The sequence below is a fragment of the Carlito syrichta genome, unplaced genomic scaffold (genome assembly GCF_000164805.1).
Source record: "Carlito syrichta isolate Samal-C Ts95f unplaced genomic scaffold, Tarsius_syrichta-2.0.1 Scaffold305633, whole genome shotgun sequence".
NCBI classification, from domain to species: Eukaryota; Metazoa; Chordata; class Mammalia; order Primates; family Tarsiidae; genus Carlito; species Carlito syrichta.
In genome coordinates, this window is record NW_007249729.1 from 371,425 (window position 1) to 397,907 (window position 26,483).

Here is a 26,483-nt window from a genome sequence, read left to right on the forward strand (position 1 = left end):
CATCTCTACAATAAATCAAAAAATTAGCCGGGCGTGGTAGTGCGTGCCTATAGTTCCAGCTACTTGGAAGGCTGAGGCGGAAGGATCGCCAGAGCCCAGCAGGTCAAGGCTGCGGTGGCCGGGAGCGGCCACTGCACTCTAGTCTGGGTGACAGAGTGAAACTCCAACTCAAAAATAAAAATAAACATAAAAATAAAAATAAAACACATAAGAAATATCTTGGATGACAAAATAGAAATCCTATATATTTTTTGTACTGATCAGCATTAAATCCTTTGATATTGTGACAGGCTGCACACAGACAGTCTTTGCTTAAGAAAGAGGGTTCAGCTAGGCTCGGTGGCTCAGCCTGTAATCCCGCGCCTTTGGGAAGCTGAGGTAAGTGGATTGCCTGAGCCCGCGGGTACCAGAACTGCCTGGGCAACTTGGCGAGACCTCATCTCTACAATAAATCAGAAATTAGCCAGGCGTGGTAGCTCATACTGCGCCTATAGTTCCAGCTACTTGGAAGGCTGAAGCGGAAGGATCGTCGGAGCCCAGCAGGTCGAGGCTGCGGTGGCCGGGATTGGCCACTGCAATCCAGTCTGGGTGACAGAGTGCCAGTCTGGGCGACAGAGTGAGACTCCAACTCAAAAAAAAAAAAAAAAAAAAGGAAAGAGGGGTCTTTGACATTTTCTATTTGTTTGTTTGTTTATGAGACAAGGTCTCACTCCATTACCAGTGCAGTGGTGGTCAAAGCTCACTGCAGCCTCGAACTCCTGGATTCAAGCAATTTTCTTGTCCAGCCTGCTGAGTAAGAGGGACTACAGGTGTGTGCCACCACACCCAGCTAATTATTTTTTGTAGAGACAGAATCTTGCTATGTTGCCCACAGTGGTCTCCAACTCCTGGGCTCAAAGGATCCTCCTGTCTAGGCCTTCCAAGGTGTTAAGATTATAGGAATTAAGCTAATGTGCCTGGCACCTAATTTTTATTTTGAAAGCAGACTGATTCATATACTCTGGATTATATTAGAAAAGGACTCCAGTCTGAAATGATAACCAACAGTGTTATTAAGTTTATTACAATTCACTCTATCTCTAGTGTTTTGCTGAATATCTGAGCAATCAGTTAAGTCAGAAAGATAGGAGAGGGGTTTCTTTTCTTACCTTCATGATATCAAGTCGCTCCTCGTCACAGCGCACAAACACGCTAGAGGATGCTGATAGAGGCAGTGAGGTTGAGAGCGTCACAGCTTCCTGGGCCAGGCGGCGCGCTCGGGCAGCACTATTGGCATCGTTTGCATTTTTCACCTGAGACATGTAGTGGTAATTTATTTTAAAACCCAATTTCCCATCTTCGTCTTCAGACACCATTTCAAATGTATCTAAAAGAAGAGAAAAAAAAAACACTAAAAAAAAAAAAGGAACCAGAATGTTGTTATAATGACAAAAATCATTAGTACTCTCCGTCCACATGGGACAGGACTGCAGCGTGGAGGAGCACCGTGACCGCCATAGTGTCAGCCCTTGGGGAGGGGGGACAATCAGAACTGGGAGGACAAGCGAGAGATGGTTCCAGTCTAAGCATGGACACACCGGTAGATAACATCACATAGCTAAATAATCATGCAAAGTAGTAGATCTGTTATTCTAGGATAATGTATAATATTTTGACAAAATAACTCAGAATACAGAATTACAGAAAGATATTCTTGCCAGATTTCATTTTTAAAAAAACAGAACCAGTCTTTATATATTTGCATTGACTTGAAATTACAGAACAGAAATGCCAGGCTGAAATTTTCTTTTACATTACTTCAGGAATTTATGTTACTAGAATAAAAGATTATTAGGGTAGTGTTTCACTGACTCAGGAGAAAAAAACTATCTTACAAGTACTCTGACAAAATATAATTAATAAACAAATTCTAAACCATTTATTGAGGCGGCTCTGGAAGGATACAGAGTTATTATTTAACTGTAAGTTACGTATACAACAGAAAGAAAAAAGTGGATTTAAACTTTTATTCGGATAAGATCAGGCACATTCAAGGTGGTATGGCGATAAATTTTACCTCTAATTGAGATTAACACCCCCAGTACTGTATAAAACAAAGATATTTAAATAAATCACAAAATTAAATTTAAATCACCAGAAAGGGCAAATACTGTCATTACAGGCAATGATAATTTTTGATTGTATGTTCATACAATTCTAAATATATGGAAAAAGACTGATCTATATTATAATTAGCATTAATTCAGTAAGTTTTTCAAAGCATACTAAGTGCAAGGTCCCAGGCTAGATTCTTAGGGTCAAATGATACTGATGAACCATATCTGCCTTTAGGAGTTTATAATCTAGAAAAAGGGAAAGACCTATAAAGACCATCAGGTCTGCGCACTCCAGTATAACAAATCTGTATACTGTATACAGTATAACAAAGAGAAAAAACCTGATTCATTTTATGTAGAAACCACCATCAATTATGTATAAATATAATCTAACGTAGTAAGCAAGTTCAAGAGCTTTTTAAAAGTCACATAGTACATATAACTGTTTTTGATCAAACGTGTGACGTCTCAGCAAGACTTCTCACTGGTTCCTATCAGTAAACTTGTAAACTGGAGTTACTTCATCTGCCCAACAATTCTGTCTTTCACATACCGCAGGGATACGATTACTCTGACTTTTACAGGGTCTACTGACACCAACATTGTATTGAATGGCTCATTCAAAGATAATAGCCAGCTGCTAAAAATGCACCCCCTGCTGGACTCAGCAATTCCTCTTCTATTAATTTGTCCTAAGGAATTATTCCTGGATGTGCACAAATGTTTACAAGCAACAATAGGAACTAAGATGTTGCACATGCGACTGGAAACCTGGAAACAACCTAGAGATCCATTTACTGTTTAAACACAGGACAGGACATCATGTCATGGAATCTCAGATAGTTAATGTGTATCAAGTTACAGGAGAATCGTGATACTAGAAAATGTTTGCTATGTAAGGTAGAGGATGCAGTTTATTATAAAAACATCAACAGACAACTTGTATTTTTTCTGAATTATTCTGAAAGTCAATGGGTAGCAAAACTTGATTATGTTTAAAGCCCTGTCCAACTTGGAAAGTTTATTGTGTGTGATATGAGAGATTCCTCTTGGATGGCTAACATTAAAAAAGGGCTCTGGACACATGACTCGGAATTTCTGAGAGGTGATAACTTTAAACCAGAATTTCTCACACCCAGGGATGCTTAAACATACTCATGCCAGTGAAATGAAATTTTCTGACTTGAAAGAACTAGCTAAAGAATTTACAGAGATGGAGGTTGGGCATGGCTCACACCTGTAATCCCAGCACTTTGAAAAGTAGAGGTGAGAGGACTGCCTGAGCCCAGGAGTTTGAAATCAGCCTGGGCAATTTAGAGACCTCGTGTCTACAGTAAATCAAAAAATTAGCTGGGCATGATGATGTGTGCCTGCAGTCCCAACTACTTGGAAGGCTGAGGCAGAAAAATTGCCTGAGCCCAGCAGGTCGAGGCTGTGGTACCCATGAATGTGCTACTGCACCCCAGCCTGGGCAACAGAATGAGACTCCAAATTAAAAAATAATAATGAGCTGGGCTCGGTGGCTCAGCCTGTAATCCCGCGCCTTTGGGAGGCTGAGGTGAGTGGACTGACTGAGCCCGTGGGTTCAAGACCTGCCTGGGCAGCGAGACCTCATATCTACAATAAATCAAAAAATCAGCAGGGCGTGGTAGCGCATGCCTGTAGTTCCGGCTACTCAGAAAGCTGAGGCGGAAGGATCGCCGGAGCCCAGCAGGCGAGGCTGTGGTGGCCGGGAGCAGCCACTGCACTCCAGTCTGGGCGACAGAGTGTGACTCAACTAAAAAAAAAAAATAATAATAATAATAATAATAATGGGCAACCCCCATGGGTCCCCTTCCACCGTGGGAACTTTTCCGTCCTTTCAATAAATGCTGCTTTCTAAAGCAATAATAACAAATAATTTTAAAAGATTTTGCAGAGATGGAATGCAATTAGACACTTTCAACTACAAGAATGTTACAGTATCTGTTTAAAGTCATTAACAGCTATATTTTTGATGACCCAGTAAGTGGAACAAAATCTAAAGTTCACTCTAATATTTACTTCCTGAAATGTGTACACAAACACATTTCAGGAAACCTCTGGCACTATTGAAAAGGTAGAAATTAATCCTTGAGTCAGGGCTAGACTTAGAGATGGTACACACTCTCTAAGACTAAGTCCTGCCGGGCTCAGTGGCTCAGCCTGAAATCCCAGCGCTTTGGGAGGCCGAGGTGAGTGGACTACCTGAGCCCACGGGTTCGAGACCCGCCCAGGCAACTTGGCAAGACCTCATCTCTACAATAAATCAAAAAATTAGCCGGGCGTGGTAGCACGTGCCTGTAGTTCCAGATACTTGAAAGGCTGAGGTGGAAGGATTACCGCAGGTCAAGGCTGCAGTTGCCAGGAGCATGCCACTGTACTCCAGTCTGGGCAACAGAGTAAAACTCCAACTCAAAAAAATAAATAAATAAATAAAAGACTAGGTCCCTCAGAGGAGTTGTGACATCCAGGGCCTCTCTCGAGGGAGCTGGGTTTGGCATGTGGAGACACTTACCAAGCCCTATGGAGACGCCCACATGGCAAGGAGCTGAGGCCCCTGTTGGGGCCACAAGAATGAGCAGCTCAGCCAAACCCTCATGTGGCTGGAGCTCCTGCCAGTATCTCAGCTGCAACCTCATGAGAGACCCGAAGCCAAACAGTGAGCTGACTGCTCTGAATTCCCAACCCACACAATCAGTGAGATACTACAGGTCAGTTGCTTTAGGCAGCAAAGTTCTGGGGTAATTTATAAAATTAAATTAAATAATACAGAACTATTTGATAAAGTAGTATAGACACTAAAGAGAGTCCAAAGAAGCTACAAATGGTAATGCTTAATCAAATTCACAGAAACCAAATAAAGCACCTGTTTTAAGTTTTTTTTTTTTTTGAGTCAGAGTCTCACTCTGTGACCCAGGCTGGAGTGCAGGAGCATGCTCATGACCACCACAGTCTCAACCTGCTGGGCTCAGGTGATCCTTCTGCCTCAGCCTTCCAAGTAACTAGAATCAAAGGCAGGCACCACCAAGCCTGGCTATTTTTTTTTTATTTATTGTGCAGAGGAGGTCTTGCCAAGTTGCGCAGGCTGGTCTCAAATCCCTGGGCTCAGGCAATCCTCTCGCAGGCATGAGCCATCACGCCTGGCTTTTAATACTTATAAAAAATAATTTTCAACACAATAATTCCTCAAAAGTATTGTTAAAAAAATCAAGTTAATACACTCCGCGTGAGAGGAACAGACTAGATTGCCAAACCCGGTAAGCACTGCCCCCTCAAAAGCTGTTTAATTTATTGAGACACCAATCAAACTGCAAACAAAAGTATAACTTACTTTCATATCTATTATCTCATGATTGTTATGGCAAACGTGAGAGGAAAACAGAGCAAGAGCTAAATGATTTACACTGAGGTTTCAGACAGTATGGCAAAAATCTATTTTCTGAATTTTATGTCAGCATTTAAAAAAATATAATTGAAGTTTTCTGGACTGGTTCTCAAGGATGGAAAAGAACCACAGACAATAACAGCTAAAGAAGGTGGTCATCAAACCTTGGAGGGCGGTTGTCTGTTTACTCATAAGGGTGCTGATACAATCCCTTTATCAGTCCTAAAGAGTTCTGAATGGGAATGGCTAGAACTGAACTACGTGTAATGACATTTTCTAAAGATGAATCTCATGGAAATCTAAAATGGTAAGAGTAACTCAGTTCAAAGTCCCAGGTCATGTCTTCCTTCAGGCCAGGTTGTATAGGGACAGAGAGGTAAAAGAAACAAACACACATGCTGCCTGTTTTCAGACATTAGCTCTGCTTTTATTTCTTCTAGGATTCTAAGGTCCTTCTACTCAAGTTGCAATTTCCAAGTGTAACTAAAAATATAGACAAAGATGATAAAACATTTTTATATGCATACACAAGCAATTCTTAAAATCTTTAATTTACTAGACTAGAACACATGTTAACAGCCAGCACTGTTAAAAAATGGAAAGTGAGATTTTAAACAAATAAAAAATTTCATCTTACCAAACTGTAATTTCTTCATGACAGCCACATATTTTTCTTCAAGTGATTTTAATACTGACAAAGGTTTGGGTTTCATAGCCACCTTCTTTGAGTATTCACCGAGTTTTTTTTCTGTTAGTTAATATTTCAAGACAAATAATGTAAGTATACATTTTAGGAGATTAAAACTAAAAATAATTTACTACCAGAGTTCAAATTTTGAATTCCAAAAAAATCAAACTCTTCACAATTATCTCCCCATCTCACCATTTTGAGAATAAAAGACTTTCATAAATATAACAATATGGAAACAACCTAATCAACTTTAAAAACAGCAGAAATGAAACAATAGGTAATGCATGATCATCATCTTCTGTTGCTAATACCTAAAAACATCAATTTTACTCAGTTCTCACACATAGTCTTATTGTACCATTTTCCACAAAGGCAAGTTTCACTTTCATGACCTTCAGGAGGAAGAACAATTGAGGACACATGTTTTCAGCCTCCTAAATTTGGTCTTAGCGACCATTCACAGTGGAATTCAATACTCTAAAACTAGAGACTGACCGAAACTTGACAGAGAACAAAATGTGGAGGTAAAGAAGCTTGCAAGAAAACCATCAACACAAAGAGAAAACGAAAGACAGTTTTCAGTAGGCAGAAGGAACATCTTTGGATCAAAGCAAAGCAGCATGAGCGGAGCAGCATCTACCTTGGTTGGCCTGCCGCAAGCTGGTGGTGGCTGCATAGACTATCTCGGCAGTCTGCTGGATGTCTGGCACCAAAAGAGTAAGTCCTTCCGGCTCTTGGTCAGACGCATCTGGTTTTACTCCTGCTTTAACATTCTCCCTTTTAGATCTGAATTTTTTTTTTAAACATAAACAGAAATGCAAAGAAAATTAAGACTAGGGCTGGAAAACAAACACCCACAAGTTGAGAATCATTGTTAAAAATAAAAGCAATGGTATGCACTTCATTGGTCATACACGGGATCTGCAAAGGCGGTGGTTGAAGTTGCTTTTGAAGGCACAGGCTAATAATGCCTAGGATAATAAAGGTTTTCCATTTGAATGTTAAAAACAGACAAGCGATACACACTGTACAAATGTTAAACTAGAAAAGATCCTGATATATGATATATTTTTAGAGCCACACTTTAAAAAACAAACTGAGTAACTTCTATACTTAAAGTGACAGGTGCCTAGCTTCTGTCTTCCAAGATTTGGGAATCAAAGAACTACATACAGTTTTTTAATTTTAACATGATTTGTATTTCACTTAGAGTTAATACATTTCCAAGAAAAAAAATAAACATTTCAGGGTAAAATGTAGGTTCGCTACTGAATATCTTAATATAAAGCTTCTTTACACTGAACCTTTTAATTAAGCTAAGTTTTAGGGCATAATCATTTTAAAGCTATTATTCTGTTAATTCCTATCAGGATTTATAATATACCCAACCTCATATCAAATTAATATTATGATAGGATGTATTACAGCAAATTATCAGTGTATCAGCATTAAAACATCTATTTACATTTTCTAGATGAATATAGTAGTAGTTTAATACAACACACACTGAAAATCACAACTAAGCATTATTTCCTTTTCTTCTAGTCCAATTCTCAACATGTTATTTATGTAATAAATACCTTTACACTACTACTTAGATTTTTAAAAATTAACATTTGATAATTCTTTAAATAGATAATTTAAAAACAAACTGAAATTGTACACAAATAGTTTAAAATATTTATGCTAAGGTATGATTTAAAGTACACATCACTTTTTTTTAGTTGTATACCTACCACCAAAAGGACTTGGCCATTATATTAAAATAATATTTGACGGCCGGGCTCGGTGGCTCAGCCTGTAATTCCGTGCTTTGGGAGGTCGAAGTGAGTGAACTGCCTGAGCCCGCGGGTTTGAGACCCACCTGGGCAACTTGGCTTGACCTCATCTCTACAATAAATCAAAAAATTAGCCGAGTGTGGTAGCGCACGCCTGTAGTTCCAGCTACTTGGAAGGCTGAGGCGGAAGGTTCGCCGGAGCCCAGCAGGTCTGGGCGACTAAGTGAGACTTCAACTCAAAAAATAATAATATTTCACAAAGTGGACATGGAGTCAAATACTATATCACTTACATATAAATGAACCTTTCCTTATCACAAAAACAAAAATCTGCCCAGAGGCAATTCAGTGTTTATCTCCAGGTAGATAATAAGGAGTAAACCAAGAGGCCATTGGGTAAACCGAGACAGTGTATCTATCAGGTGTGTGTTTTGTATGTGGTCCTGAAAGCATGTCAAAACTAGTATCTGCAGACACTTGTAACTATGAGGTAAAAACTATCCCACCTGGCAAGATGACTGAACCAACGAGACATAGGACGTTCCTGGATGACTGCCTTTTTTCCTAAGTTCTCTTATCTTCCCTGATCTATAAGTCACAGAAAACATGTGGTCACTTTCCTGTGCCACTCAAGGAACCTCTTGGCAGACGTTTTACTGTATACCATTTCAGTCATCAACTTAAATGCCTATGAAAATGTGTTTGCATGTACACATAGCGAGAGTATAGTGACTGTTTTAAGACTGAAGTATCAGTTAATTTTGCTGTTAGAGTCAACTAAGACATTTTGTCTTTTATGCTAAGAAATAAATGTGAGACTACAGTTTAATAGTGAGTCTGTCCATTTCTTATTAAAGATATGATTGTGGTGGAGGAGCTTGAAAAGATTCTCAACACCTGCATTTATCAGTAGCTACCGCTAATCAGTGTCGAACACAGCTAATCAAGAAAAGGGCGAAAAGTGCTTAATAGGACTCTGTGAATTTACAAAGTCACCTCCCCCACCCCCCAGTTGTAAATGATGCTCCTTTACTGGGGCTTGAAAGGGTTCTTTAGTAACAGGGCTACTGAAGTACAATACGAAAACAATAGTAAGTTGTCTGAATAAACAGTTATGGCTACTGCCATAATAAAATACAGATGATGTCCTAAGTCTATCATCAATCTGTTGATTCATTGTACCCTTAACAAAGATTTCACTTGAAGAAACAAGAACTTCTGGCATGGAGAGTGAATTGCATTAATCCACTTCGGGGCTTTATTGTACTGATCGATTCTACATTTCAAGCCCTATTCATGAATATCAATTTCTTACTTCCAGTTTTTAAAAGAAGATTAGTAAGAGATTATTAAAATAGTGCAAACAATTAAGATGGTAAATTTTTTTGGCCCACAATTAAACAAGAAAAAAATGGTGCAAGAATTCACAGAATTTTTAAAAATTCTTTTTTACACCAAATATGTGAAGGAAATGATCATATATACCTCATAATGAAGACAATAGTCGAATCAGAAAACAGATGTAAATTAGACCTTTTAATGAGATAGTCTCTTTGACAAAAACACACAGGAAAAAAGGAATCATTTCTAAAAGGCGAGAGTTCTTCAAATATGGGAAGAACACACACTCCCTGCCTACCAATGGCTGCGAGCAGTCACTGTCTGGCACTACAGCCAGCAGGCTCCTTCCATAAAAGCTGCAGGTTACTGTTAACCCATGTGCAGGCCCAGCTCATGAAAAAAGGCCATACCTTGGCTCACATCCTGAAGGCTGTGAAAAGCTATTTGAGTTCAAGGCAACTAGCTGGAAGTGGCCTCTGACACTGACAATGGCTCCAGCATGGTAAGAGGGATCGGCGACGGCGCTACCATGGCATCCGCTGCCTTGTGCAGACGCTGCATCTGGCTGAGATCACTGCCCTGAAGAAATACGAGGAAGCAACTGAGGTTTCTACTGTGGCACAGGATTATCTGCAAACATTTCCCACTATGCTGTGAATTCCACTCAATAGCTAATAAAATAAGACCATCTTGGCTCTGTGACACATGACCTCAAGTAGGATATGAGCAAAATGGGTAAATCTTTCTCCTGAAAACAAAACACAAGGCCACATCTCAACATTCAGTCACAGTGAACTCTATTAATGCTCCACCCAAATTCAGCCACAATTAGGAAGCCGAAAGACACATCAGAATTATGGTCTTTCAAAATCCATTAAGTGAAAACAGCAGAGTACAACGATTTTCTTTGACAGAGCAGAGGGAGAGACCTCTTTAACCCCTGCACTCCTAATTCTAAAGCCAGAAGAGCTGCAATAAACATTTGAAAGCAGAAACACTTGGAGAAGTTCTCTGCAGACCACATGCTGAAAGGGCCAGATCCAGAACTATCCAGAATTAGCCCCTTGGAAGATTCTAGAACTTTAAGAGAATGATGCTTTTACATTTACTAAAAAAAATTCATCCCATTGTGCTCCTCAGTTCTAAAGCTCCTTGCCAGGAATTACAGTTTAAAACAAGACTAAAGGTAACCTGAAAGACTTGAAATAAATTACTGCAGTGGGCAGGGGAGTGGGATGAACACAGCTGAAGGCAGCTGGAGCGGGACAAAAGACACTGCGGAGAACAGTTTGCCTCCCATGTCTCCAAAAATGTATAACAACAATTTGTGAAAGGCACCTAAACAGGCAAAGATCTCCATCTGATGAATGTTTATCATAATTCATTAAAAGCTTAGTTTTCTAACTCTATGATTCCCTTTCGTTTCTACTTAAACTCTTTATAAATTGAAGTAGTTTAATTTTTAATGATTTAAGTGTAAGTTTAAAAAAAAAAAACACTTCCTTGTCTTGGCAAGCATAAGTGAGCAATATGAGAAGAAAATACTTAACAAGTATATGAAGCCTTTAAAAACAAGCCCTTGATTTACATATTAGACACAAATATAGTAATTTTTAGGCCATACTGAACATCACCAGACATCATGATGGTACCAAATGCTATTGTGGAATAGAATTGCCATGAGCGACATGCTTCACCTGTTTGCCATGGGACAACCCACCCGAACCAGGCAAAGGCGAGATATTAAAATGTCTCCATCTATCTCTGGCAGCAAGTAAAAGACTGACGAACAACTGAACTTGTTTAAGGTAATTGAACGAAGACAGTTTAAACAAATACAACAAATGCTACATGGCTAAAAAAAACTGGTCTTTTGCATTTCGTATGGAAGATAGAGGTAAAAGAGGAGAAACTAGGAAATGTTTTTCCAATAGACACCAAACCAGGGGGGTTGGAACTAAAACTCTTTGGTAACTGACAGAGTCCTAGGAGATCCAGCTTAAGGGGGCCAAAATAACAGAGTCTGATAGGAGATATGCTTCATAAGACCTCAGTAAACGGAATGTCTCACCTCTTAGGTGTATAAAAAGGAAGAGGAGGTCTTCTACAAGGGAATTCAGTTATTTAAAAATATGACGAGCAACTTCCCATCAGGAAAACACTGCAATAGGTAAGACAAATGGCAACACGAGATGCTTGCTTCAGTGCTATTCAGAGAGAAGTCCAATGTCCAAAACCCTTACACTAGACAGAGAGTCATTTGTGTCGTGTCCAGATAGCAGTTAGACTTTTGGACTGGCAGTCAGTCCATATCAAATTTTTGGTGAAACTATCAAAGACTAAATATACTAAATATGATCATTTCCCCACTGGAGTACAGCAGGAGAAACCTGCACAGGACAGCAGAGAGAAAATAACTTGCCATTTCCTGCTTGAAGGGACCCATGAAGTGTCAAATATGTTCAAAAGTAGAACCAACCAGTTACAGCTATGCTCTGACTTCATTCTGGGATAACACAGGCTGGAATGATCAGCCGGAGGTGAATTTCACTGGGTCCTCTAGCATGTAAAAGCTGAGGGGGGTCACATCTTCATAGTGTGATTATTTTGTTGACAAAATAATGAATTTTTCCACTAAACAAAAATATTTAATTCAAGTGAAAGCAATATACATGTACAAATTTAAGAGTATGTTACTCAAGACACAAATTCCTTTATTAATGGAGGTAACTAAGACTTTCTTTCAGGTTATCTTTTTTAGAAGTCTAAAATAAAATGTTAAACAATTACTGGTCATAAACAGCACAAGTGTTTTTGCTTACTCTCTAAGTATCAAGTATTGTTGTATAAACTCTTCAATAATTTCTTCTTGACTAAAGAGTTAAAGACATTAGAAATATAGTATGTTAAGGTAGCAATACAATTCAGAAAATGTAAAAAATACTGTCTGTGTATAGGGGAGATGGGTTTCCTTTGGCAACATACAGGAAATAATTTTATCACCAACACGTTATTCTAATCTATATAAGTGGAGACCAACTCGGCTTGACAAGATAGTAGAGGAAAAATATGTATATCAATAACTAAGATATTTTAAGAAAAATAGTTTCAATTCATTCCAATTTTTTGAGTCAGGGTCTTGCTCTGTTGCCCAGGTTGAAGTACAGTGGCATGATCATGGCTCACTGCAGCCTCAACCTCTTGGGCTCAAGAAATCCTCCCACCTAGGCCTCCCAAAGTGCTGGGATTACAGGCATGAGCCACCATGCCTGGCCTCAATTCATTCTTAATCAATTAATTTTATTAATTAGTTGAGCGAGAAAAACATCCAATGGGAAAAGCTGTCAGTCCTCGTGTAAGTGGTTATGTGAAGTTGCTGCTGCTCATATACTAGAGAGATAACAAAACACAGTGAGACTTAGTTTGCTTTGGTAAGCCAGTAATTATTAACCAGGCAAAACCAGAGTGCGATGCATACCTAGTGGAATACGGCGCTTTTTATACCCTATCACAGGCAATCAGAAATCCTTCAAGGGAATAAAAAAGATGAATAAAAGAAAAATTTCATTAAAATTCTGTAAAATCCACATAGTATTTACTTTTAAAACTGTTAAAAGCAGATTTTTTTCTTTCTTGTTTATTAAAATAATTTTTTGTAGACATAGGGTTTCGATATATTTATATTGCCCAGGCTGGTCTCAAACTCCTGGCTAAAGCAAACCTCCTGCACTGGCCTTCCAAAGCACTAAGGTCACTGTGCAGGCCTATGTTTTTCTTTCTTTCTTTCTTTTTTTTTAGAAAGCAGGATTTATTAAGAGGCCAGAAAAACTCCCACAGTGGAAGGGGACCCAGAGGGGTTGCCCTATGTTTTCAACTTAAAAACATTTATCTTCACTATTACCATTTAAACAGAATTTTTATCTATCTTAAATATTAAAGCCAGCTCAGAAGCAAGCCCACCTCCCCATTCTGAATTAATCACTAATGCACAAACCTAATTATTCTTTGGCAATATAGTAGATAAACATATTTGATTAGTAAATCAAGAAATCTGAGCTGTTTTTTTTTGTTTGTTTGTTTGTTTTTTGAGTTAGAGTCTCACTCTGTCGCCCAGACTGGAGTGCCATGGCATGCTCCTGGCCACTGCATGCTCCTGGCCACTGCAGCCTAGACCTGTTGGGCTCCGGCAATCCTTCCGCCTCAGCCTCCCAAGTAGCTGGAACTACAGGCGCGCGCTACCACACCCAACTAATTTTTTAAATTTACTGTAAAGACGAACTCTTGCCAAGTTGCCTGGGTGGGTCTCAAATCTGTGGGCTCAGACAATCCACTCACTTCGGCCTCCCAAAGTGCTGGGATTACAGACTGAGCCACCAAGCCCAGCCCTGAGTTCTTATCATTGCTCTGCCACCAAGCATCTAAGAACCTAAAACAAATCATCATGTGTATGGACTTCATTTTCCTCATTTATAAAAAGCAGGAATCTGAACTCTCAGGAGTCTCTTACAGCACTAAAAATCTATACATAAAGTGGATAAGATACTACCTATAATATGTCCAGAAAGACTTGTTATAAACTAAATCTTACTTAGCACTACACTTCAAATTCAGGAATTAAGACCACTTGAGATTTTGTCTGTGATAATAAAGATAGTGGAAATAGTCCTGAAACACACAGCTCATATAATGCAGTCTGATAAAGAATAAAATGATCACTTTATATGAATATGTTATGCTACTGAGGTAGGAATACCAAGCCAATTTATAATTTTTTTTAAAAGAATTACTTTTCAAGTCAGAGTCTCACTCTGTTGCCTAGGCTGGAGTGCAATGGAACACTGCTCATGGTCACTGCAGTCTGGACCTGCTGGGCTCAGGAGAACCTTCTGCCTCAGTCTTCCAAGTAGCTGGGACTACAGGCACGTGACACCATGCCTGGCTAATTTTTGGATTTATTGTAGAGACAAGGTTTTGCCAAGTTGCCTGGGCTGGTTTCAAAACCAAGCTCAGGCAATCCTCTTGCGTCTGCCTCTCAAAGTGCCAGGATTACAGGCATGAACCACTGCACCTAGCACAAAAAGTTATTTTTTAATCACTTAGTATGAGGATAATTAGTTGTGCTGGGTGTGGTGGTCTCCTTGGGAGGCTGAGGTGAGAGAACTGCCTGAACCCAGAGATTCGAGACCAGCCTGGGCAACACGGCAAGACCACATCTCTATAATAAACCAAAAAATTAGCTGGGTGTGGTGGCATGTGTCTATAGTTCCAGCTACTTGGAAGGCTGAGGTGGAAAGATCGCCTAAGCCCAGCAGGTCGAGGCTGCAGGCACCATGAGCATGCCACTACACTCCAGTCTGGGCAACAGAGTGAGACTCTGACTCATAAAAAAGATAATCAGTTGTATTTTGGCTTTTGATCAAAGAGTTTTTCAGGCTCAAGTATGGCCATTAGACAAGTAGAAAACCTAAGCAACCAATGAACTACTTGGTCGGTAGCAGTGGTGCATGGAACACAGAGCATCCAGACAATGGGTCCATAACTTGGTCTTTTTGCATACTGTTTTCCATAATGAACCACAGGACCTCCAGAGTCTTAGAGGCTAATTCCCAGCTGTCTTATCTTTTAGTAAGTTTTTAATGTTTAACTCTAAGCAATAGTTTCATCCTCTATCAAATAAGGATAATAAATATTTTCTTACCTACTACATAGAACAGGGAGACCGATATAAATGCAGGAAATTTTGAAACTATAAATCCTACACAAAAGTTAAGGTGATATTATTACCTCCTTATATTTTTTACATAACTATATGTAACCATGTATTTATGGTAGCTTACCCACATTATCTTGTTCTCAAGAAATAAGAAGGAAAATCAATAAAATCACAGAGTGTGGAACAGAAATTTTATTCTAATCCAAATTAAATTGGTAGAACAAAAGAAATGTGGGAAATACTGTTGCTTTCTATCTGCCTAAGCCACCGATCTAAACATGTTGAAAATTCACTGCTCCCAGGTTTTGCGCCCTCTTAGTTGGCATGAAATGAGGTATAATGATATTAAGTCTGTGCATCAGTCAACATCTTATCCTGGGTCATCTCTGCATGTAACACTGTTCACACCTGCTCTATATCCTTTGCCTGCTAATTTTGGTCTCTTTTCCTCTTGATCCTTAGGGAACTATTTCTCCGCATGGCTTACAGGCCTAAACATCAAAAGTATAACACGCAAAAATGATAAAATTAAAGAAGGAAGCCAGAAATTAAGATCCTGGGGATAAAATAAGTGAGAAACTGGTACATTTTTCTGCATTAGGCAAGAAAAAAAAGGGTTTTATTCACAAAGCGTCTGAATATTGCCACCCTGATGGCATCTGAAAAACGAAAGTTATGGTTAAAAAACGCTTTCCAGCACTAGCCAAGGAAGTGAATTTCCCTGAGAGTGTGCGCTAAGTCCTTATTTTCAATTCTGCGTAAGTGCCTAAGTACAATAGCGCAGACAAGTAGAGAAAAGGAGAGTTTGTTATTAATTTGGAAATTTTTCTCATCTTTCTAGTAAAGTGATTACTCAGATGGCTCAAATAGTTTCCCTGAAATAAAGTAAATCAAATAGAATCTATGGTCTAATCAACCATTTTACCATGTTTGTTCAGTATAAAATTATTTAAAAATTTCAACTGAACAAGGAAAAACAACAAAATTTCCTAATGGCAGCATCCTGAACTGTGCCACTTTTTATTGTTTAGGATTGAAGTGACAGATGATGGTAGAAAAATGATCCAAGTAGAAAATGACATGATATTTAACCTTATAGGTGCAGTTAAGATACACTTTCAAGATGCTATTGAGCTAATTATGAAATGTCACGTATATTCCTAAAAAACCTTAATTTCTGAAGAAAATCCTGATAATTACTTATGTTTAATCTTGTCTGTCTTTCAGTTAAATATTGGAAAGGGTTAACTATAACATTTTCTATTTTTAATTTTTGAGTTGGAGTCTCACTCTGCTACCCAGGCTGGAGGGCAGTGGCACACCCACAGCCATCGCAGTCTCGACCGTCTTCTGCCTCAGCCTTCCAAGTAGCTGGAACTACAGGCATGCACCACCATGCCTGGCTAGTTTTTTGTGGAGATGAGGTCTTGCCAAATTGCCCAGACTGGTCTCGAACCTGTGGGCTCAGGCAATCCTCTCGCCTCGGCCTCCCAAAGTGCTGGGATTATAGGCATGAGCAACTGCATCCAGCCCACTCTCTATTCTTAAAAAATATACTTTCCTAATCATTTGCACTTCCAGAAGGAATGTTATCCCTGAATTGTCCTAATTCAACTGCTTACTAATAACCAAACAACAGCAATATTAGTCAGTTTGTCCAAGTTAACTTTTATACTTAAATTAACACCATGTTATTACAAACTGTGAATCTTGAAAGGAGATGTTAGGAGAGTTAGTAGCTTACAGAAACACGAACTCATGAACCAGAGAATATTAAAATGTTGTCTTCATGAAGCTTTTAATGCAATTTATACAGTAAATAACAACTACCTAAGGAACTGTCAAGATTTAAAAGAAGACTAAATCGCAGTAAGTCACACTCCTAGCTGCTACCCTGTAATGTCACCAGAGTAATTAATTAGATAAGCCAGGAAAGATGAAATAAATAAATGAGAAGTGTACTCATTCCTTGTGGAGTACCCTAGGTGGTACCTTAGATATCACTCCCATCAGATTACTGTCAATATCAGTCACCAATTGTAGATAGAATCATCTATTAAGGTAGAACTGTTACTGAGGAAGATTTGAAATGTGCCCTATAGTCTACTATTTCAAAACGGAAAATTCAGAGGCTACTTTTCAGATATACGTATGTGTGTATGTATTATTATCTATACATGTATATATGACTACATATCATATATATTACTATATAAAATAGTGAAAATGCTATAATTAGAGAACGACAGGGCATAAAAGACATTCCCATGGAGTTGTGTCGCCATGCCAACCCAATGTAACTTCACTAAACAGTCACCCTTACTCAGCCTTTGGATGATTAGAAAGCTCAGTAATACAAATGCAATGTTGATTCTACCTGGTCTACTCACCAAAAGGAAGTATGGTGTAGAAGGCAACAAACTAACGCATCTCCTATGTACCCCTTCGCCCAAGAATTACTTGGGCTACATTCTATTAAAATGCAAGTGCTCCCTCATATGTCAGAAGAAGGGGGTACTCCTTCTTTATGAAAATCATACTGATCCATACTCAGGGAAGTACTCTGAAATAAAGAAGAGATCTGGTTTGAAGGAAAAGGGCAAAATCCTGGAACCACAAGACAGACCTGGATTGGAAGGTCCTGGAGATAGAGGGCCAAATGGAGACACTGTGGGTCACTGCAAGCAGGAAAGTAAGAAATAAAAAGGAGAGAGGCATGTTGAGTTAAAGAACCATGGAGGTTGGGTGCGGTGGCTCAGCCTGTAATCCCAGCACATTGGGAGGCTGAGGAGGAATGAGCCTAGGGGTTTGAGACCAGCCTGGGCAACTTGTTGAGACTTCGACTGGATAATAAATCACAAAAAATTAGCTGGGCATGGTGGCGTCCATCTGTAGGTTCCAGCTACTTGGAAGGTTGAGGCAGAAGGATCACCTGAGCCCAGCACATTGAGGCTGCGATGGCCATGAGCAGTGTGGCACTGCACTCAAGCCTGGGCGACAGAATGAGACTCTGACTCAAAAAAAAAAAAAAAAAAGAACCACGAAGCCGGGCACAGTGACTTGTGCCTCCCCATTTGCTCTCCTTTACATATTTTGTTAGTTTATATTTGCAAAACACCTCTACTTTTAGATTTGAGGATATATCTTTAAACAGTGTTACCCAAAGTGAAGGGTGATGTTAAATGGTGGTTAAATATGGTATTAAAAACAGCCAAATCACACAGCAAAAAAGCTGTCATGAAAGGAAAGGTCTCAATAAGCCTTTGATGATTCTTTAGCATTTACTAAATCTCCCTTTTTAAATTGAGAGCAGGTCTGGGAATAAAGATTCTTTCTAATTTAGTTTATTTACTTTTTTTCCCCATACATTCGCAGAAAAGGCAAAACTACAGTGATGGAAAGTACATCAGTGGTTGTCAGTGGTTACGGGTGAGATGAAGGTTTGCCTGCAGAAGGATAGCACCAGGACATATTTTTAGGGTGATAAAACTGTTGTATGTCCTGCTGTGGTTACGGTTATATGAATATAATCACGTGCTAAAATTAATAAAACTGTACAACACCAAAGAAAAAAGGTCAACTTTACTCAATATCAATTATATTATAAACAACTACATCATACTGCACTTAGGGCTTTTCAATTTCCTTTTGTAAATTCAATGATACGTCCAAGAGTTTTTCTTAACGTTGAAAAATACAGAACTCCTTCATTCTTTTATACTGTCACATGATTTACATGAGTATTTTGTGATTTTGTTAATCCTCTGTTGATGAACACACATTTTATTTTTCTATTGTTTTATTTTATAGACAAAATGGGAAGGATTATTCCTAATTACGTTTCTTTGTGCACATGGGCTAATATATTTCTAGGATAAATAAGTAAACACCATTTTATTCACAGTAAATAGTTCAATTTTACACTATATTCAGTTTATAGGAAATGATACTGGGTTCTTCTGCTCTGGTGGTAATTTGAAATTTCCTCTCTAAATAAAAGCTAGAGGCTGGGTGTGGTGGTTCACACGTGTAATCCCAGTACTTTAGAAGGCTGAGGAGGGAGGATTGCTTGAGCCCAGGAGTTCAAGACCACCCTGGGCAACAAGGTGACACTTTGTCTCTACAAAAAATAAAAAAATTAGCATGGCACATACTAGCAGTTCCAGCTACTAGGGGCCAGAGGTGGAAGGACTGCCTAAGCTGAGGGGGTAGAGGCTGCAGTGAGCCACGACTGTACCACTGTACTCCAACCTGAGGGAAAGTGAGACCCCCTCCAACTCAAAAAATAATACATAAATGAAGCAGGGGGAGAAACTTATTTTTAAAAAGTTGCTCCAAAGAAAAATGCTCAGTAAACAATACCACAGGCGGTGTAAGATCTAAAAGTTCTTCCTCACAAATGCCCAGGCTGACAAAGAATCTCTGTCATGAAAATGTTTCTTCCATTTTCAATTACAAAAACTATTTGATGTATCTGATCTGATTTATAAAATTCCATTATCTTAGGAGCGCTCTTAGTTTTGGATAATTTCAAAGTAACAAAGAGCTCTAGAAAAATTCTATTTATAAAACCTACTTATGCTGTACAGGTGTCCCAAGTCTACTACTTTAGCTGGATAACAGCTTTAAGGAAACAGCAGAGGAACATGTGAACATGCATGTAGTCTCATCCTGGCACTCCTGGACTGTAAAAAGGCTCTCTACTAATGACTGAACCTCTAGGAGGCCAACAGATGATAGCTTTCTGCCTATTGGGTCATATAACCAAGCAGTTTTGGAAACCTCTGCTTGGGATTACAGACTGCAGACTCTTATCTGAGAACAAAGGAAGTCATGCTGCCAGGACCATCTGTGTGTGCCACGGCACCTGGACTCTGTTGAGTATAATGCAGTTAGTAAGTGTCTCAAAGTTTGAGTTACAGGATTGCTTTTTTAAGTCCCATGTCTGAATGTGGAGCGTATTTCTGCCTAGGAACTGATTTCCTACTAATATTAAGTTCATAATATATGAGTGAGAGTGCTAATGAATACCAAATTCTCAGTTCTCAGAAATGGCATGATAGAAAGATCACACACACACACACACACCACTCTACCTGCTGAGATGAGAAGAACAAAATCACTTCCAGGTAGGTTCATCTTGTTACAGCTCCCACCCCAACCATTCAACTATTCTACAAGACCACCCTTCCATAATGCACTTCCAATCCGATCTCTCTGGAAACCGTCTTGCGGCCGAGCACTCCCTTTAACGGTAAGCACCTCCGGGCACATCTCTCTTCATCCTCTAGCCTCTGATTTCCTCCCTGGCCTCATCTCCCACCATACTCGCCAGCTCCACCAGACCTAGGCACACCCAACTTCTTAGGTTCCCTGAACTGTGATGCTTTCCTTCTCTGCTCATGTTGCTTTCACAGCCTGGACTCCATCCCGTGCAGCTCTTCATTCAATTAAAATCTACTTATTCAGCCGGGCATGGTGGCTCAGCCTGTAATCCCACGCCTTTCTTTGGGAGGCTGAGGTGAGTGGATTGCCTGAGACTGCGGGTTTGAGACCCGCCTGGGCAGCAATACCTCATCTCTACAATTAAAAAATAAATAAATAAATAAATTAGCCGGGCGTGGTAGCGCGCGCCTGTAGTTCCAGCTACTTGGAAGGCTGAGGCGGAAGGATCGCCGGAGCCCAGCAGGTCGAGGCTGCAGTGGCCGGGAGCGGCCACTTCACTCCAGTCTGGGTGACGGAGTGAAACTCCAACTCAAAAAAAATAAAATAAAAATAAAATAAAATCTACTTATTCTTTATGCCTCCAAACCTGGATTGGTTTCCCTGTAGTGTCTGGTACTCCTAACATGCCATATATGATGTTATTAAAACTGCCTGCTTATTATTCCCCCCATTCTTGAGGAGGGACCAAAAAAAGAAAAAAGAAAGAAAAATTATCTTTTGGAAGGAAGACCCCTTGTAGTACTGGCTTCCCCTGCTAGATAAGTATTCTAGAACTCCATTGGCATCAGTGTACCAGCTAGTGTTGTGAGAGGCTGAGTTCAGCTTCAGCGAATTTTTTGGTGGCAAACAGGTGACTGGTTTTTCTACCATGACAACACACTGCCCATACATGACCCCCATGCCCTACCCTCTCTAGTCACCTGATCTCATCCCGGGAGACTTCTTTGTTTCCCCAGATTAAAAAAGTCCTCCAAGGGAAACATTTTGCTGATGTGGAAGAGGTGAAACAAAAAACAGCAAAAGCACTACAAAGCACCCAAATTTGAGTTCAAAAGCTGCTTTGAGCAGTGGAAAAAGCATCTTAAAAGGTGTGCTGCATCCAACGAAGAGTACTTTAAGGTGAATGAAGTTTAAACATGTAACAATAAATACACAATTTTTTATAGGTAGATCTCGGGATTTTTTGGGTCCCCCTCGTATATGTTAGCCCCTTAGAAAGAAAACTCAACTCGCCTGGGCAACTTGACGAGACCTCATCTCTACAATAAATCAAAAAAAATTAGCCAGCCGTGGCAGCGCACACCTGTAGTTCCAGCTACTTGGAAGCCTGAGGCGGAAGGATCGCCGGAGCCCAGCAGGTCGAGGCTGTGGTGGCCGGAAGCGGCCACTGCACTCCAGTCTGGGCAACAGAGTGAGACTCCAACTCAAAAAAAAAGAAAGAAAACTCAATTTTCTTGTTATGTGCCATGAACATTCAATCAGCATCTATTAAGTGAATAAATCAGTAATGCTTTTGTGACCAGGCCAGATCTTTCTTATAATCAGGCACTGCATTTCCCACGTACAAAGCAGATACCTGCCAGATGAATGATCTGCCTTTCCAGCTCTATGATACCCTTCCATTTCCTCTTATAGAAAAGGGTTCAGGCTTGGGAACACTAACCTACAGAATCTCCTTCGTTTTTTCAATTATTAGATCAAAATAACTGGGTTTAGGTACCAGTCTCCAGATATAACAATTTCAAGATAGGATCATCTCAACTAGGTTATTCCCACCAGTGACAGTAAACTTATTCTTTGTATTTGGTCAAAACATTTTCTTTAATTTTTCTCATTCCTAAAAGAAAACAAAAATTCTAAATATAACATACACAAAATAATTTCTTTCTTTTTCTTTTTTTTTTGAGTCGTAGTCTTACTCTGTCACCCAGGCTGGGGTGCAGTGGCATGCTCACAGCCACTGCAGCCTCAATCTGCTGGGCTCAGGCGATCCTTCCGCCTCAGTCCTCAAGTAGCTGGAACCACAGGCATGTTCCACCGTGCCCGACTAATTTTTCTTGATTTATTATAGAGATAAGGTCTCACCATATTGCCCAGGCTGGTCTTGAACCTGTGGGTCAGGCAATCCTCTCACCTTGGCCTCCCAAAGTGCTGGAATTATAGGTGTGAGCCACTGTGTCCGGCCACACAAAATAATTTCAATGAAAATCATGGTCATTCCTAGAGATCTTCAGAGTACATAGCACATCTATTTTTTCTTTTTTCTTTTTTTTTGGAGTTGGAGTCTCACTCTGTCGCCCAGACTGGAGTGCAGTGGCCGCTCCCGGCCACTGCAGCCTCGACCTGCTGGGGCTCTGGCAATCCTGCCGTCTCAGCCTTCCAAGTAGCTGGAATTACAGGTGCGCGCTACCACACCCAGCTAATTTTTTGATTTATTGAAGAGATGAGGTCTCACCAAGTTTCCCAGGCAGGTCTCGAACCCATGGGCTCAGGCAATCCACTTACCTCAGCCTCCCAAGGTGCGGGATTACAGGCTGAGCCACGAGCCCGGCTATTTTTTCTTTATCTAAGATGATCAAAGAGTTAAATTCAAAAAAATTTCATTTGAAGAAATAAAATCCAAGTCTTCTGTGTATGCTTGGTAAAGAAATAACAAAAGAGAAGGAAGGTACGGGGGAAAAGGCATTAAAATATATAATCAGCAAACGATTACTTGCTCTGTATTACTTTTTTAAAAAAACCTATACCACATACATGTACTTTATTCATGCTTAGATTTCTTAGCGAGAATAGAGATTAAAAAATTGTAATAATTTTCTGAGTGTGTAATACTTAAAGTCATAATTCCAAACCCTAAAAAAGCACTAAAAGATATCCTAAAAGCGATGCATAAACAAAACATATCTTCCTTAATCCTCCTTAGAATACTCCAGGGTTTTTGTGAAATAGAATTTGGGGTGAGGCAGACAGGAGGGTGGGAGAGGACGCTTTGCACTTCATTTGAAACTGTTAAAATTAAACTTAGGTCAGTTTCTGCGGATAGAAGTTCTATAGGAAATTGGATTATTTTGTGAGCTCTATTATATTGAAAAGAAATACATCTTGAGTCTTGACAGGATGGAAAAGTATAGATTTTACTCTCTGTGAGGTTGAAAATGAATTTTCAATGCACAACCCTTGAAAGGAAAGTCGGGATGCAATAACAGATGTCTTCACTGACTTCTTTTCCTAACACAGGCTGCACAGGGTAACAGAGGCCATGAGGGGCTCAACTAAAAGCATGATCAAGTCCCTAACATAAAACACACCTGAGTGTCTTCATCTTCATCAGTACACCAGAGCTACTAAAAATAGTTACTGCACAGGACCACTGTACAGATAACATCATTGAAATGAGCAAGTTTTGTGAACCATTATTATGAACTCCATACACATGTTTTATTGGTTCATACTTTGTAAGTCTGAAGTAGGTTTTTTTCTGGTTGAAGAAAGAATGAAAGGATTTAAAGAGCAGTTTTTCCAGTTAATCAAATAGAAAAACACAGAGCTCCAGTTTTTCCAGGAAATCAAATAGAGAATAAAAAGTTAAATGAAGCTCAGTTATCCTTGATCTGAAATTAAGTTTTCAGAGTGAATTAATTAGTACATCTTATACAGAAGTCAAGATTTTTTTCAAAAAAGTTATACAGTATGTTATGTGAACAGGAAATATATTAATTTAAGGAAAAAAACAGACCAAAGAGGCACTGAAGGTGTCCAAATTCCTTGCAATAAGGATCTTCTATGATTATCTCAGAATTCAATACTCTGTAACTCCATTTTTTCAGGACATAACAGAAATTATACTTAAGGAAATATAAAGTTTAAAGAAAGATATTCCTATTTTACTGGTTTAATTTTCACATTTATAACACTATAAATTTGTGATGCTGTTTTTAACCAACGTAATAATATTCTAAATCATTATACAATTTTTCATCTAAGAAATAAAATACTTCTGGGTAAAAAAACACTCAAAGCTTTATAAATGTTCAATGTTTAGCTAACATAATCAGCTCAAAACACAGAAATATAAGGTACAGAAATACTGGGCAAGATTTCCCCTAAAAAGATGTGAGGGCAATTTCAAAGCTCAGTGTATATTATACTAACTGATTTGTCAAGAATGACATGTTGATCATATAGGAGTAAGGAACACAGATGGCCAGGGCAGGGAACAGGATGGTCTATTAGATATGTCTTAAGGAGACATTGGCTCAATTAGACAATCAGATGTTCAGTTCAATTATGATACCACACTATTCTTATCTAATGACAGTGACTTCCTAAGTTACGAGTCAGAAAGACTTTTGGGGACTATAAGACAGAATGGAACCAAATATAACACAATTCTCTACCACAAAAAAAAGTCATACTATCAAAGAAAATATACCTTATATTTTCTTTCCCTAGTAACAGACTCATGTGACTCTATAGCTTTTTATGTCCGTACCAACTGGCTCTTATTTTAATATTTTCTCTACCTTAGGATTTTCACTGTCTGGCAATGAGCTATTAAGTTTTCTTTCTTTCTTTCTTTTTTTTTTTTTTTGAGTTGGAGTCTCACTCTGTGGCTCAGACTGGAGTGCAGTGGCCACTCCCGGCCACCGCAGCCTCAACCTGCTGGGCTCCGGCGATCCTTCCGCCTCAGCCTTCCGAGTGGCTAGAATTACAGGCATGCGCTATCACGCCTCGCTGATTTTTTTTTCAATTTATTGTAGAGATGAGGTCTCACCAAGTTGCCCAGGCGGATTTCGAACCCGCGGGCTAGGGCAATCCACTCACCTCAGCCTCCCAAGGCGCGGGATTACAGGCTGAGCCACCAAGTCCGGCTGCTATTAAGTTTTCAAAGTGATAATGACAACACATTAATCCAACAAAACCAGGATTATCTGATAAGCTGATTGTTCCCTCAAAGGTAAAGTGACAAATTCTCTGGCATCTTTTGACCTATACTGTTGTAGGTTCTTAAAAAATAAGCAAAATCAGTCTAGGCGCAGTGCCTCACGTCTATAATACCAGCACTCTGGGAGGCCAAGGTGAGAGGACTGCCTGAACCCATGGGCTTGAGACCAGTCTGGCAACTTGGCGAGACCTTATCTCTACAATACATCAAAAAATTAACTAAGTGTGGTGGCGCATGCCTGCAGTTCCAGCAACTTGGAAGGCTGAGGCAGAAGGATCACCTGAGCCCAGCAGGATGACGTTACAGTAGTTGTGAGAGTGTCAGCGCACTCCAGCCTGGGTGCCAGAATGAGACTCCAACTCAAAAAAAAAAAAAAGCAAAATCAAGTGAAGCAAATATAGCACAAAGATGGTAAAGAACATTAACTGTCTCAAAGGCAACTGACAAAGGAGTAAACTTCCATTAGCAGTATAAGTGCCTTAAAAGTCAGAATTAGGCAATCTTTAAGGAAAACTTTTAACCACTGAACAGATTCTGCTAGAGAAAGGAAAAGGTTTTCTAGGTTACTTTAAAAGAGTTTTTGAGCCGGGCTCGGTGGCTCAGCCTGTAATCCCGCGCCTTTGGGAGGCTGAGGTGAGTGGATTGCATGAGTCCGCGGGTTCGAGACCCGCCTGGGCAGCGAGACCTCATCTCTACAATAAATCAAAAAATCAGCCGGGCGTGGTAGCGCATGCCTGTAATTCCGGCTACTCGGAAGGCTGAGGCGGAAGGATCACCGGAGCCCAGCAGGTCGAGGCTGCGGTGGCCGGGAGCGGCCACTGCACTCCAGTCTGGGCGACAGAGTGAGACTCCAACTCAAAAAAAAAAAAAAAAAAGAGTTTTTGATAATAGAACTCATCTTCTGAGACTGCTAAGGTATAAACAAACTAAAAGGAACTTAAAAATTCAATTTCCCATAAGGATAAACATTCAACTTTATTATAAATTCTAAACAAATACTGACTCTTTTAACTTCTAAAGTTTACAGCATGAATTTTAACAAATATAAAAATAAAACAGAAGTAATCCATACACTCAAAAACTTTACTTTTAGAATTCTACCCTACAGAGATTTCTACAAGCCCAGAGAGATGTATGAGGTTATTATAAACTAAAAATAACCTATAATTCACTAAAAAATGGTTAAGTAAAATATAGCATCTATATGCAATAGGGAATTAGAAATATTTAGAATAATGTCAGTGATATGTATTTATTGACACTGAAAGATGTTTCTGATATGAATAC

The 26,483-nt window shown here is 39.4% G+C and overlaps 1 protein-coding gene across 1 annotated transcript in view; it reads right to left on the reverse strand.

The window, feature by feature from the left end:
• BIRC6 (baculoviral IAP repeat containing 6) overlaps positions 1 to 26,483 on the reverse strand; it is a 165,619-nt gene that overhangs the window by 25,615 nt on the left and 113,521 nt on the right. Inside the window, exons 56-58 of the mRNA XM_021714362.1 lie at positions 6,834 to 6,979; positions 6,140 to 6,250; positions 1,149 to 1,366 (exon numbers count right to left, since the gene is read on the reverse strand). Of these exons, the coding sequence (XP_021570037.1) occupies positions 1,149 to 1,366; positions 6,140 to 6,250; positions 6,834 to 6,979 (475 nt within the window). The remainder of the gene's footprint in view (positions 1 to 1,148; positions 1,367 to 6,139; positions 6,251 to 6,833; positions 6,980 to 26,483) is intronic.